The 15,474-nt window shown below is 52.5% G+C and overlaps 1 protein-coding gene across 1 annotated transcript; it reads left to right on the top strand.

The window, feature by feature from the left end:
- Positions 1-267: 267 nt before the first annotated feature.
- LOC121166520 (TBC1 domain family member 9B-like) lies at positions 268-7,989 on the top strand. Its single transcript, XM_040995680.1, is given in 13 exon segments — positions 268-273; positions 352-455; positions 1,428-1,557; positions 1,648-1,694; positions 1,696-1,744; positions 2,527-2,595; positions 3,543-3,726; positions 4,000-4,070; positions 5,584-5,644; positions 6,062-6,119; positions 6,121-6,166; positions 7,157-7,366; positions 7,492-7,989. Coding segments are annotated over 13 exon segments (1,497 nt in total). The 3' UTR covers positions 7,954-7,989.
- Positions 7,990-15,474: the final 7,485 nt, after the last annotated feature.

Raw genomic sequence — 15,474 nt, 5'->3', positions numbered from 1 at the left:
GAGACAGGCGCTGCTTGCTGACACAGGGATGCTTGCTGAACTCTGTGAGCAGCTCACACGGTGACATCAAGGGGTAGGGGCTTAGGGGTGTTGACCGGGGCAGGAGGTTTACACTGGCGAAGCAGATACTGCAGACTGCACAGGAGCTCAGCTCTCTGCAGACACCGCCTGAGGCGCCATGGGAGGTAGATGGACCAGCCGTGGGGCAGAGCTGCCTGGCAAGCACAGGACAGCCCATCTGCCATTGGGCTGCAGCTGAGTGGCTGCATGGAGGCTCCCTACCTCCTGTGGCCAGCCAGGTTGCCAGGGAGGCTGCGGGGCACTGTGCTGGCAGGACTGGACTATTGACAGTACTTTCCTCCCACCAGGAAATGGAGCCCGAGTCGGCCCAGCTGTTGCACAAACGTGACATCCCAGACTTGGGCACTCCCAGGGGCACCTGGCCACCCCAGAAGGTTGGTGATAGGGAATATTGCTTCCACTTTGCTCCCAGTGATCACCAAGCACACACAGAACTGTTGAAGTATGAGCTTTTTACCCCCCAAAGCTCAGCTTCCTGTTCTTGCCTGTGTGGAGCCAACTCCTTTCTCTGCCTGCTCCCTTCGCTCCCTGCTCATCTCATGAAATTAACTCAGCCAAAAGGGCATCGTGACACCCTGGGGTCCACTGAGGTTGGCCTGGCCTTTCTGCACACCCTGCCACCCTTGCCCTCTCCAGGCTCATGCTCCCTTGCTGAAGGCATTCAGTCACTTGGTGTGTGTTCCTGCTCCCAGGAACCCAACAGGCCCCACTGCACATTTAGTGCTGCAAAACTCAGATCTTGCTTTATGCTGTCATCAGTGTGTAAAGAGCCCTGCCAGAGGCCTGCTGACAGGGGTCACCTTAGCATAGATCTGCCACGGCCAACTTCACCTCATGCAGGCCTCCAGCTGGAAGCCAGAAGGCCAAGTTCAGATTCTGGTGTTGTCAGGAGTAGCTTTGAGACCTAAGTCAGCTTGTGGCTCTGAATCTCCCAGTGACAGCAGAGCCTTGCAGTTCCTGTGTGTGATGTTCTTGTCAAGTCTGTTTTGTCATGCCCTCTTTCCCATTGTCTGGGATGCAGAGTTGCAGCGACCCACTCTGAGGTCCTGTGAAGTGGTAAGCCTAACTGTCAGGACATCTTTGGTTGCTAAGCAGGAGCCACAGCAGGGGTCAGGGGGTCCTGGCCAGACTAGGTCCCAACATGTGGCCTTAAACAAGCTCCTTGTCCATGGAGCCCCAAAAGATAGCCCGGCACCTTCCACGTGCAGAGCCTAATGCGAGGGAGGGGCTGAGGCCTGAGGGGAGCTCCCTGACTTTCCAGGATGTCTGCTGGGGCACACTCTATCCTCCTGGAGGGTCTGCCATAACTATGAGTGGTCTCGATGTCTGACCCCTTGCCCACACAGATGTCTGGACAATGTGGTCAATGAGCAGAGTACTTCCCCACCAGTGCCACACCTCCATGCCTTGCTGACCAGTGGAGACGAGCCTCCCACACAGACAGACATCTTTGACCTCCTCAAAGCCTCCTATGAGGTCAGCACTCCATGGGGAGGTTTGGGGGGTGACAGCCCTGCACCCCATGGCTGTGCATTGTCTCACCTAATCATCCCCACCTGCCTGCAGAAATTCAGCATCCTGCGGGCCAGCGACACTGAGCAGATGCGGTTTAAACAGGCTGAGAGTGATCCAGTGCTTGGAGGACACAGCCAAGAGGAGCGTGGTATGTGGGCGTGGGGGGCTTCCACTCAGGCCTGTCTGTGGGGCAGGACGCACACTCCCCTGCTGCCTCACCACCAGTGTCAGCATTAGGATGTGTGGGACCAGGCAGGGGCATGGCGGGGAGAGGACATGGTCGTTTTATTCTGCTCCCAGATGGGCCAGTGGGAAGCCTGTCTGAAGCCCCGTTCCCCCAAGGCATAGCACCCTCTGTCTCCCAAGCTCTGCCACATGTCCCTTCCCCTCGCCCCGAGCATCCCACAGCTGCCCTCTGAGCACCTGCGTGCCGTGCCTCTGCCTCCAGCCTTCATCCTCCGCATCCCTGGATGGGTGCAGGTGCCCCTGCCACAGGATCTACTCATGGTCTCTTGACTGCCAACCTCGTTCCCACTTCCCCAGTGCCCCCCACAAACCTTTCAGACACTCTGAGGTCACAAGTGACAGAAACGGATGGCTCCAGCTGACTGAGAGCAGCTGGCTGGTGGTTTCAGGACCCCTTCCCAAGAGCTGGCACCTGGGTCACAGCAGAGGTCCAGACAGGAGGAACTAAACAATGTCCCATGTCCCCCACTCTCAGCCCACTAGGGCACAGACCTCAGGGAGCTTGCACTGAGTGGCAGGCTGGGTGGTGAGAGGCCAGCAGGGCAAGGCCCTGCCCTCAGTGGGATGGCCGACTTGCCACACTGAGGGGCAGCTCGTGCCTTTGCCCTGGTCCCTGTGACAATCTGTCTCCTGCTGCAACAGGCACTTGAGAGTCCCTCAGCCCAGCCTGTCTCTTTCTTCTAGGTCCGAGCCATACCTGGGGACACTGGCTTCTCCACAGAAGAGCTGGAAGACCTTTACATGGTGTTTAAGGTAAGAGCCGAGAACAAGGACGGGACCTGTAACTGTGACCTTGTCTTCCAAGAGCATCCTCAGCACAGAGGTTCCTGCCGGAAGAGAAGGGGTTTGGAAGCATCCGTGCATGCACTTGCTGTGAAGTCGCAGTGGTAGAAGTTAAGCCTTGTTGGAGTTTAGGCAGAACACTCCCTTAGAAAGCACAAGGCAGCTTACAGCAGAAGTTCATGGGCTCAAGGAACTGCAGAGTTGAGGGAGACAGTGTCAGGCCTGGCTGGATCCAGGGACTCAGATGCAGTGTTGTACACTCTCTCACCGTCTGATGTTCTCTGAACTGCGCTTCCTGCAGAGTCCATGGCTGTCTGTAGCTCCAGGGACACGCTATCCCCTCAGTAGCCCCAGGACAAGGGAACCTTTCTTCCAAATGATCAGACTGACTCAAGTTAGGCACTGGATTCAAGTTAGGTTGGCGTTGACTGTTAGGCAAAAAGGAAAAAAATTAAGATTTATAGTCTAGTGGCTAAAGTCCTCACATTGTATGCACTGGGATCCTATGTGGGTGCTGGTTTATATCCTGACTGTTCCACTTCCCTTCGAGCTCCCTGCTTCTGGCTTGGGAAAAGCAATCAAGGATGGCCCAAGGCCTTGGGACCCTGCAGCCACATGGGAGACATGGAACAAGCTCCTGGCTCCTGCCTTCAGATCAGCTTAGCTCCAGCCAGGGAACCAATGGATGGAAGATCTTCTTCTCTCTTTCCTTCTCTCTGGTAAATCTGCCTTTCTATTTTAAAGATATACACATCTTAAAACTATGCTCCAAAACAAAAGTGAGTGCCTCCAGGGGCCTGACCCTGCCTTGGCCTTTTCCCATGGCATCCCTGGCCAGTCTGTCCTTCCCTCCCTTGTGGGGCTGGGGCAGCTGGCCGCAGGGAAGGCTGAGCTGGCCTGGCGATACTCTGAGGAAGCCTGGGACTGGCTCCCGGGCCCTCTGCTGCTGTGAGGAGGTCCTGTCCCAGCCCCCTGGAGCCTGCACCGTCCTGGGGAGCCCCTCTCATCATGCCCTCCTCCTGCCTTCTCCCACAGGCGGGATGTACCACGGGGACATGACTGAAAAGCTCAAGGTGCTCTACAAGCTGCACCTTCCCCCAGGTGAGCACGTGCCCCCACACCCCTGGATTGTATGAGGCACTGATTGCACTTTAACCTGAAAGACACTGGGTGTTTACATACTCACCTAAGAATCAGAAAGTAGCAAATAATCCAAGCCAGTCAGCCTTAAAACTGCCACACGGGTCATGGTGGCAGGGGGAGGGTGGCCAGGATGGTCAGGCCAGTCCAGCGGGAAAGGGCAGGTGCGGTCTGCCCAGGAGCTGGGATGCTTGCTCTAGGTGAGACTCTCACTCTACCCATCTCGGAGTGCAGCCCTAAACTCTGAGGAAGCCGAGTCAGCCCTGGAGGCCACCCACTATTTCACGGAAGACAGCTCCTCAGAAGTGAGTGGCTCCCTGAGGCTTCCAGCTGGGGGGCTGGGGGCATTGGGGTGTCCTGAGAGGGGTCTCAAGCTGGGGCCCACCCTGGCTTCCTGCAGCCAGGTGTCCCTGTGGGCAGGCAGTGATCTCACTCCTGTTTCTCTTGTGTCTGTCTTCTTGGATCTCGGCTCCTCCTCCCTCTGCCCTCCTGCTCCTATGCTGTCCTCCCAGCATCTCCTCTGGCCTCTGATCGGGATCTTTCCCTGCCCTGGGAGGCTCAAGGTCAGTGCCCGGAGCACAGGAAGGCTCCCTTGGCTTTGGGTGGCAGCATCCCCTCACACCCCCATCCCCACTCCTGTCCCAAGGCTCCCAGGCCTGGTGGACTCTACCACTGGCACGTGTGTCCTGCTGTGGGGTGGTTAGTAGGTGAGGACATGCACAGGGCCATGGGTCAGCATAGGCAGAGGAAGGAAAAGCAGGGGTGGTCACTGCAACCGCGGGAAACAGACCACAGGGACCAGGGGAAGCCGGGCAGGGTGGGGCAGATGCTCTCCTCAGAAAGCACAAAGAGAAGAAATACGGATGTTGAGCCGTTAGAACCCATCCTTATCCTCACACTGCATTTAAAGTATAAAGCACAAGCTGCCAAGTGCCTTCTGGACCCCAGGACTTCATGACACGGCTGGCGACCATGCTGTGCTGTGACGTCATATGGCAGGCCCAAAGGGGAAACAAATAGTGTGTGTGTCGAAGGACCCACAGGTTCTGCTGACCGTGAAGGCTTAGCTCACGGACCCGGAGGGCCTTGGCTTCCAGTAACAGGCCAAAGCAGCAGGTGTGCTTCCTGTTACACACGGACCCTGGGCAACCTGGGACGCTTTAAGCTTGTGCTGTGTGCTTCTGGGTGCAGAACCCTGACCTCAGACCCCACAGCACCCCAGGCCCTGCACTGTCACCCATGCTCACTGAGGCAGTTGAGGGCTGGGCTACTTCTGTCCTCGCCTGTCTTCTGGCAGCAGGCCTGGGAGACCAGGGCAGCTTGTTCCTCCCCAGGTTCATGTTCACACGTGAACCGCACAGTGTGGTCCTCCTCCAGCGGATGTGCTGAGCACAGGGTTCATGTCTGTCAAGTTCCTTCCCTCCTGGTGTAGCTGTCATAGGTGTGATCCCACACACGTGACCTTTTCCTAACGAAACCACAGGATTCATCAGTTCTCAGGCTTGTCCATCACACCGCATTGCTGTTTGCATATGGGGGAGACTTGTAGTCTTCTGGAAAAAGAAAACAAAGAAGCAAACACGGAGTGGGATACAGCTGCTGCTGCTTTCAGTGATCAAGTGGGGAAATGCCCAGGCCCTCCTTGACGGTGGTGCCGGAGGGCAGAGCCCAGGGTCAGGCCAAAGCAGGAGGCTCCGTGCAGGGAACCAGAACCCGGGGCTGCTCCCGCACAAGCACAGGCTGGACCTCGGCAGAGGTGGGCTGCAGTCCCAGCTGGAGAAGAATGTGCTCCATGTTGTTATTTCCTGGTTGGCAGAGGCACTACCACAGGAAGATCGGGAAGGAAGCAGAAGCGAGGATACCCAAGAAAAGCGAGCAGGTACAGGCCATTCTCCCCTGACGGCCAGTCAGGGTCTCAGGGCTGAGGTCTGGGGTTTCATGTGGGCTGTGACCATCCCCAGTCACTTCTGCAAAGCTCCCCCACTGCCTGGCCCCCAGTTGACAGGCATGCCCTGAAGGTCAGTGACCTTGGCTGGAGGCCCTGCTGTCCCCTGTGGTGCCTGGTGTCCCCTGTGGAGCTCTCACCTCCTCAGGCCAACCTCTCACAGCCTAGAACACAGCCTCAGGACCATCCTCATCCCATTGAGCCATCCCTTCTTCAGGGCATTCTCCCCATCAGCACCTCCCCAGATGCAGGTGCTTTGTAACAGGGCCCATCCCACCCCCTGACCCCAAGCTCAAGCCCTTTTTCTGTCATGACAGGCCGAGATTAATGTCTTTTCCTCCTGACTCACAGAGGAGAAGGGGACCAGCCCCCCAGACTACCGACTCTACCTTCGCATGTGGGCCAAGGAGAGAGGCTCAGAAGGAGACCATCAAGGATCTGCCCAAAATGAACCAGGTGGGCCAGGCTGGAGGCTGCAGCAGACACCTCTGCAGAACCCTGAGGGACACCGGGGCCCAGCATGCCATGTCAGCACCACGCCCCAGGGTCCACACAGGGTGGCACTCATTACTCACTAGCTCACTTGAGCGCCCAGGAGTCCCAGTGAGGATTCTGGAAAGTCAGGAGCTTGTTGCTCAGGGGCCATTTGCACAGGGACCGCTTGTTCAGGTGGAGGGACAGTGGTAGGTCTGAGCAGCCCTGGGGAAGGTTACCCCACAGCTGCTTCCTCACACTCCCTGCCCAGGCACCCTGTGCACACAGGCTTGTCTGCTCTCCACTTCCTGCTCTCTGGGGACAGCAGCTTCTTTGTCTTCCCAAGGGTCTCCCAGGCAGGAAGGGGCAACCCCTGGGTTCAGCTGCAGAAAGTAGCCAGAGGCAGTCCCTGAACTACAGCCTGCCCTTAGTGCTTGGGCTGGGCTGGCCCTGGCTATGCCCAGAGGGGCCCTGTGAGCCTAAGCCTTCTCCAGCCTGAGGAATGGGTGGTCTCACCCCTCTCTCAGGCCAGGATGTGGTTTAGAGACCCAAGACCACCCTCACCCCCTCAGCAGCACCCTCTGGGAGCTTCCCTGAAGGTCAGAGTTGAAGTCGCTTTCACCCAGGAGCTAGAAGGCCAAGGGTGAGGCCAGACCCCAGGGAGGAAGCCATGGTCAAGGCCGGGTTCACACAGCCATGCATCTCCAACAGCAGAACCACATGTCGGAGCAGAGAGCCCAGCTCAGAGCTGCTGTCCACTGCAGGGGGAGAGCCCGGCAGGGCAGAGTGACTGCTTAGGTCCCTCCCGACTCTGAGCCTCCACATTCCCGTGTGTGAAGTAAGACTAGAGCACTAGTCTGGCGCCGATAAACAGGACCACATCCTGGCACCAGTTCCAGTGGCCAGCAGCATGCATGGAATGAACACCAGGGCCATCTTACCATCTCCTTGTTCTGCCTTCCCCCTTGATAGGAGCAATTCATTGAGCTGTGCAAGACGCTATACAACATGTTCAGTGAGGACCCCCTGGAGCAGGACTTGTACCACGCCATTGCCACAGTGGCCAGCCTCCTCCGCATCAGTGAGGTGGGGAAGTTCTTCAGTCCCAGTGTCAAGAAGCCCACGGGTGGCACTCCCAGCAGGGACCAGTGCAGTTCCACCGAGGATGAGTCCCCACTGCCAGCAAGGGAACCCCCTCAGGGCCCAGTACAGGAACTCTAGCCGCCAGCCATGGGGCATCCCCAGTCACCAGCAAGGGAACCCCCTCAGAACCCAGTACAGGAGTGCCAGCCACGGGGGACCCTCAGTCACCTGCAAGGGAATCCCATCAGGACCCAGTACAGGAATGCCAGCTGACAGCCACGGGGGACCCCTGGACCAAAGCTGGTGGAGACACCCACCTTGGAAAAGTGCCACAGGAGAGACAGACGGTGGTAGAGGGGGGCAGTGGAGAGGGGCAGGGCTCACCCTCCCAGCTCCTGTCTGATGATGAAACCAAATACAACATATCCATGTCCTCCTACTCAGTGGTCAGCATGGGCTCCCTGCAGTGTGAGAACCCCACAGCCACTGCCCGCATTGGGAACACCATGGACGCAGACTGGTGCATCTCCTTCAAGCAGATCCTGGCCTCCATCCTGCCGGAGTCTGTGCTGGTCAACTTCTTTGAGAAAAGGGTGGACATTGGACTCAAGATGAAGGACCAGAAGAAAGTAGAGAGACAGTTGAGTGCCTCCAGTGAGCACGAGCCATCTGTTGCTCTGGGCTGAGCCCCTTGGCTGAGTGATTCTGGCCGAGGCCTCTGTCCCTCCCTCCTTCCCTTTGCAGTTTCTCATTAAAGACACAGCCCTCCTGCTCCCCCTTGGAAGCAGTGAGTTGTAAGTGAAAGGAAGGCTGATGCCAACACAGCTGCCTTAGAAAGAGTCTCTGGGCCTGCATCCCCTAGCACAGGCCAGTCCTGGGAACCAGGAATAAGTGGCAGCTCCTCCATTCCTCTCTGCCTGTGGCCTGGGAAGGCAGGAGAGGACAGCCCAAAGCCTTGAGACCCTGCACCCACGTGGGAGACCTGGAAGAAGCTCCTGCCTTCTGGCTTTGCATTGTCTCAGCTCTGGATATTGCAGCACTTGTTGAATAAACCAGTAGAAGAACACTTCTTAAAACAAAGTGGATGGGGCCAGTGCCACTGTGTAGTAGACTAAGCCTCCACCTAGAGTACTGTCATCCCATACAGGCACCAGTTCATGTCCTGCTTGCTCCACTTCCAATCCAGCTCTCTGCTTATAGGAGGCACAGCAGCCAACACATGAACTGACACCCATATAGGATCCTGGCACTTGCAAGGTGAGGATTTAGCCAGTTGAACCATCACACTGAGCCCCCAGATGCTCCACTTCTCATTGAACTTCCTGCTAATGGCCTGAGAAATCAGTGAGGATGGCCCAAGGGCCCTGCACCCACATGAGAGAACTGGAGGGTGCTCCTGGCTCCAGCTTCAGAGTAGCTCAGCTCTGGCCATGATGACCACATGGTGAGTGAACCAGTGATGAGAAGGGGATTTTCTCTCTCTCTGTGTAACTCTTTCATGAAAGGGAAACCCTTTGTACTGAGCCCAGACAGAAGGATGTTAGAGTCTTCCTTTTGTCTTTTCTTCCTTTCTATTCTTTTAGAAAGGTTTATTTATTTTTATTGCAAGGTAAGAGATACAGAGAGGAGGAGAGGCAGAGAAGAAGACCTTCCATTACATGATTCACTCCCCAAGTCACCACAATTCATGAAACTATGCCGGAATGAAGGCAGGGGTGAGGAGCTTCTTCCAGGTCTCCCGTGAGGGTGCAGGATCCCAAGGCTTTGGGTTGTCTTTGCCTGCTTTCCCTGGCCACAAGCACGAAGCTGGATGGAAAGCAGGGTTGCCAGGATTAGAACCAGTGCCATATGGGATCCTTATGCATTCAAGGCGAGGACTTTAGATGCTAGGCCAGCATGCCATGACTCCTCCCTTCCTTTCTTAAGATTTATTTATTTTCATTGAAAAGGCAGATTTATAGAGAAAAAGAGGCAAGAGGAAGGTCTTCCATCTGCTGGTTCACTACCCACGTGGCTGCAAAGACCAGAGCTGAGCTGATCTGAAGCCAGGAACCAGTAGCTTCTTCTGGTCTCTCTCGCAGGTGCAGGGTCCCAAAAACTTGGGCCATCCTCCACTGCTTTTCCCTCAGAAGCAGAGAGCCAGATTGGAAGTGGAGCAGCCGGAACATCAACTGGGGCCCATATGTGATGCTGCCACCACAAAGTGGAGGATTAGCCTGTGCAGACACAGTGCCAGCCTGTGTAAATAAATCTTTTTTAAAAATGAGGACAATGGGACAATGTGTGGTAAAGCAGATAAAGTTGCCACCTATAACACTGGTATCTCAAGTCGGCACTGGTTAGTGTCCTGGCTGCTCTATTTCCAATCCAGCTTTCTGCTAATGGCCTGGAAAAAGGGGTGGAAGGTGGCCCAAGTGTTTGGGTCCCTGCCATGTAGATGGGGGACCTGGATGAAGCTCCTGGCTCTGGGTTGACCCTGGGTTGGCCCAGAGCTGGCCATTGCAGCCATCCAGGGAGCAAACCAATGAATGAAGGAATCCTCTCTTTTCTCTTCCTCTCTTTGACTTCAAAAATAGATCTTTTAAAAAATAAGAACAGACTGTTCAATAAGTGGTGCTCAGAAAACTGCCTATTTAAGTAGAATGAAATCAAGTTAGATGTCTACCACCCGTGGTTTTCTCCCCCTCCCTCACCAAAATCTTATATTTTATTTACCTTTTTTTGATGAGGATGATTAAATATTTCTGAACATAAGCCATTGAATCCCAGCTGAAAGCAAGAGCCTCTGCTGGCATTCCATGAAAGACAAGACTGCAATGAGGATCCTGCTATTCAGTCACTACTTTTTTTTTAACTTGTATCAGCCAGTGAAATAAAAAAGAGAACATACTAAGAGGCATGAAAATCATGATTATGGGCACGGTGGCGTGGCCTAGCTGCTAAAGTCCTCACCTTGAACACGCCAGGATCCCATATGTGCACTGGTTCTAACCCTGGCAGCTCCACTTCCCATCCAGCTCCCTGCTTGTGGCCTGGGAAAGCAGTTGAGGACAGCCCAAGGCTTTGGGACCCTGCATCATGTGGGAGACCTGGAAGAAGTTCCGGGCTCCTGGCTTCGGATCAGCATAGCATCGGCTGTTGCGCTCACTTGGGGAGTGAATCATCGGATGGCAGATCTTCCCCTCTATCTCTCCTCCTCTTTGTATATCTGACTTTCCAATAAATAAATAAATATTTAAAAAAAAAAGAAAATCATGATTAGGTATACATTGTTGATCATTATTTATGGTTACTAGTATTTATACTTATCTTTAACCTGAAAATAGGAAAGCAAATGAGAAATGACTCAAAACAGTAAGGAAATCTAATACAGTGGGTGCAAACAAAACTAACACAATCTCCACAAGTTAATGTGGCTTTTATATAACAAACAACTAGTTACATGGAAGACCCAGAAGAGCTCGTGGCTTCAGCCGGCTTGCCTGGCACAGCTGCTGCAGCCAGATGGGAAAGGAAGCAGCAGATGGTAATCTGTGTCTCCCTCCTTCTGTCACTCTGCCTGGTAAAGCCACAAAACAGCAGCTTTGAGCTCTGTCTCACTCAGCCTTTCCAGAAGTAGTCATTTCTGGAAATCTGCAGATGTGGCTCTGGCACAATGGCTCAACTGGCTAATCCTTCACCTCCAACTGTAGCATCCAAGTGGGTGCTTGTTCATGTTCCAGCTGATTCACTTGCCATTTAGCTTCAGGCTAATGGCTTGGGAATGCAATAGAGCATGGTCCATAGCCTGGGGCCCCTGTACCCATGTGGGAGACCTGCAGGAGGCTCCTGGCTCTAGATTGGCTCAGTTCTAGCCATTGCAGTCATTTGGGGAGTAAGCAGTGGATGGAGGAGCTTTGTCTCTTCTCTCTAGAAATCTGATTTTCCAATAAAATAAACTTTTAAAAGACCTGCATATGCATAACTACTGGAATTGAACTCACTGGGGAGCAAGTGAGAGATGGCATGGCGTGTAAGATCTTTACAACTGTATGCTTCTATCTGCCATCTATTAGATGATGAAACAATTTGATCTTTCCAGAGCTCAGCATTCTAGGCTCTGTAAGAGGGAAATGCTCCTGAATTCAGGGGAGGGGCTCTTGCAAAGAAATGGGAGAATGCCCGTGATGCAGATCTACGGCTGCGTTATCCTCCTCTGGGTTCGAATCCTTTTTCAGAGAGTTGAAAATGACCATGAGAACTGCACTACATTATCCACGTGCAGCAACTTAAAGATGCAAATAATTTCCATTCCATCAACTCTCAGAATACACTGAAATAGGGAAGTAATACATGGGCTCAGCTCAGGCCGTTGCTATTTGGGGAGTGCACCAGTGGACTTTTCTCTCTCTCCTCTAGAAAACTCTTTCAAATAAAAATAAAGCGGCTTTTAAAAAGATGTATTTCTCTTGGGCCCAGTGTGATAGCATAGTTATTAAAGTCTTCATCCTGCAAGTATCGAGATCCCATATGGTTGCTGGTTCTAATCCCAGCGGCCCTGCCTCACATCCAGCTCCCAGCTTGTGGCCGCAGAGGGCAGTGGAGGATGGCCCAAGTCCTTGGGACCCTGCACCCACGTAGGAGACATGCAAGAGTTCCTGGCTCCTGGTTTAGGATCTGCTCAGCTCTGGCTGTTATGGTCGCTTGAGGAGTGAATCATCAGACAAAGGGTCTTCATCCCTGTTGTTAGACAAAGGGAATGTGGCCTGGGGGAGAGTGGACTGCAATATTCCTGTGCTGGGAAACTTTGTAACAAGCAGGTGAGCCTCAGCCAATGACATCAGCCCAGATTCTCTTCCTGGCAGACAGCTAAAAGTTTCCAGGAAGACAGGCAACTTTGTAACAAGCAGGTGAAGCTGTTTTTGTTCCTCCCTTCTCTTTGCTTTCCACAAAGAGTGTGCTGAGGTCTTAGAGCTGGTGCTTCTTCCTTCTTAAAAAAACTGCCTCATTCAACTTGTCTACTGTTTTTTTTTTCCTTTTCACACCAACTTAATATTAAAAATGTGTTTTCATTTTGTGTAGAATTGATTTACATCTTAAAGAATCTAATACAGGTTAGTTGAAATGGCAATTCTTATATACACTGGCAAATCATACCATGTTTTAGGATATTGCCCTTAAGTCACTATCAAGCAAAGGTTTGTTTTGGTGCAGCAAGTGAAGCCACCATTGAGATGCCTGCATCCCATCTCGAGAGTCCCACTGGAGTCCCCGCTACTCCTCTTTTGATTCAGCTTCTTACCAAGGCATCCTGGGAGGCAATGGATGATGGTTCAGGTGCTTGGACACCTGCAACCCCTGTGGGAAATTCAGAGGGACTTCCAGGTTCCTGGCTTTGGCTACACCCACTCTGGGGAATTAATCAGCAAGCAGGAGATATCTTTCTGTCTCTCTCTGCCCTTCAACTCAATGAAAATAATAAGCAATATAAAAAAGTTCATTCTGAATTTGAATAAAGAAGAAAGTATAGGTTTAAAGACTCACACAAACACATAAATATCAGTGATACGAGTTTTGTGTAAGGACTTACTGCATCAGTTTTAAAAGGTGGTTCTTTTGGGGGCCCGGTGTGGCAGTCTAACAGGTAAAGTCCTTGTCTTGCATGTGCCAGGATCACATACCGGTGACAATTCACATCCCAGCAGCCCCGCTTCCAATCCAGCTCCCTGCTTGCAGCCTGGGAAAGCAGTTGGATACTGCTCAAAGCCTTGGGACCCTGCGTCTGCCTGGGAGACCCAGAGGAGGCTCTTGGCTCCTGGCTTTGGATCTGCTCAGCTCTGGCTGTTGCAGCTGCTTGAGGAATGAATCAATGGATGGGAGATCTTTCTGCGTGTCTCTGTTCTTCTCTGTATTATCTGACTCCCCCTACCCCCGAAAAAAAAGTTGTTTTTTCAGTTTTCTGTTTTATGCACCCTTGGTCGTTTCTGAGAAATCTATGGAAATTTTCAGTAAAGCAAACTCCCCATGGCAGGCTGCTTAGGCTAACACTGTGTCCTTGCTGTGGGTGGAGTTTGTGTCCACTCTAGGTGGAAGCTCACTTTGTTTTGATCAATAGGGGGAGGCTGCAGTTAACACCGCTAGGTCTGTGTTTTTTTGATCGTTTGTTTGTGTGCTTTTGGTATGGAAATAAAAAGTGAGACTGGCATGGCAGTTCAAGAAGGTAGTCAGGTCCAGGCTGTACCACTTCCCATCCAGCTCCCTGCTGGTGACCTGGGAAAGCAGTAGAAGATGGCCCAAGGCCTTTGGACCCTGCCCCCATGTGGGAGACCCAGAAGAAGCTCCTGACTCCAGGCTTGGAATCAGCTTAGCTCTGGCTGTTGCAGACATTTGGGAAGAGAACCAGCAAATGGAAGATCTTTTTCTGTCTCTCCCTTGCTCTGTAAATCTGCCTTTCAAATAAATGAACAAACCTTGAAAATCAAAAGGAAGGAAATAAATGTGACAAAGTAGACCTACTCTTTCAAACCTTGGGACTTATAAAGTTTAAAATTTCCCTTTTGATTCCTTAACGAACTCTCATTCATTCAATTCCATGTTATTTGGTCTCCATGTATCTGTTTATAGTTTCTAGTCTCTTACTGATTTATACCTTATTTCCACTGTATTGCTTAATTTGCTGAGCCTTCTCTTGTTGACTGGATCCCTTTATCACTGTGTAGTGGTCTTCTATGTCCTTTGTTACAGTGTTGGTCTGATAAATGTGCACCTTCTTCTGCCTGCTTTTGGTTCCCATTTGCATGGACTCTTTGTAGAGAACTGTGTTTCTTGAAAGAAACCCGCATTGTTGGGTCTGTTTGGGCTTTTCTTCCCCATCAAGCCAATCATTTCTTTCAGTTGGTGAACCTAGAACATGAAATTGAAGATATTATTGCTAGGCAATAACTGATCACATCATCAAAAATGCTGCTTCAGGCCTGGCGGCGTGGCCTAGCTGCTAAAGTCCTCACCTTGAACGCCCCAGGATCCCATATGGGCGCCAGTTCTAATCCCAGCAGCTCCACTTCCCACCCAGCTCCCTGCTTGTCGACTGGGAAAGCAGTCGAGGACAGCCCAAAGCTTTGGGACTCTGCACCTGTGTGGGAGACCCGGAAGAAGTTCCTGGATCCTGGCTTCAGATTGGCATAGCATTGGCCATTGCGCTCACTTGGGGAGTGAATCATGGGACAGAATATCTTCCTCTCTGTCTCTCCTCCTCTCTGTATATCTGACTTTCCAAAAAATAAATAAATCTTTAAAAGAAAATGCTGCTTCTACTCAATGCATTTTATTGTTCTGCCAGCGCATGTGGTAATTGTACATGTTTTCTCTCTCTCTCTCTCTTTTTTTTTTAGACCTCATGAAATATTTTTATAAATTTGGGCTGGTGGGGCCCGGCTCGGTGGCGCAGTGGTTAAGGTCCTTGCCTTGCACGCCCCGGGATCACATATGGGCACTGGTTCTAATCCCGGCAGCCCCGCTTCCCTTCCAGCTCCCTGCCTGTGGCCTGGGAAAGCAGTCGAGGACGGCCCATAACCTTGGGACCCTGCACCCGTGTGGGAGACCCTGAAGAGGCTCCTGGCTTCGGATTGGCATAGCATCGGCCATTGCGCTCACTTGGGGAGTGAATCATCTCCCTGTGCATCTGACTTTCCAATAAAAAAATAATAAAAATAAATCTTTAAAAAAAAAACATTACAACAGTAACATCACAATTGAGTGTGTAAATGTGTGTGAATAGGAGTGTTCAATCAGCTATCCCACAGCAAGCTTCTGGCACTTCTTTGTTGTTCTACAAGTGAAATGCTTCTCAGTCCCAAGTGGGAAAGAGCCACAGAGAAGGACTTTACTTGGTGGTTCTCTTGCTGCGGCCCAAGGAGCTGCCTTCCATTCCCTCAGCCTGAAGGCCTGCTTGGTCCACCCTGTCCCAGGCAGAATACCCAGCTCCTCTGCTTGCAGCCAGAATTCCAGGAGCAGAAGAGCAGACATGGGCTGGCCACACCACTGCTGCTTCTCTGGCCGGTCCTGGGACTCCTAGCAGCTACCCGGGAAGCACATTGCCCAGTGCCCAAGGCAGTGTGGAAAGCACTGAGCTGAATGAGGAAGCTAGGCTCACTGCTCTCTTGCCTGCATCCCATGCCTGCACACAAGAAACCTGGCCTGAGGATGCCCTCCCTGGTTTCCACAGCTCT

This window comes from Ochotona curzoniae, unplaced genomic scaffold (assembly GCF_017591425.1).
Source record: "Ochotona curzoniae isolate NIBS_2020 unplaced genomic scaffold, NIBS_Ocur_1.0 patch16, whole genome shotgun sequence".
In the NCBI taxonomy this organism is placed as follows: domain Eukaryota; kingdom Metazoa; phylum Chordata; class Mammalia; order Lagomorpha; family Ochotonidae; genus Ochotona; species Ochotona curzoniae.
This window is presented reverse-complemented; position numbering and strand designations above follow the sequence as displayed.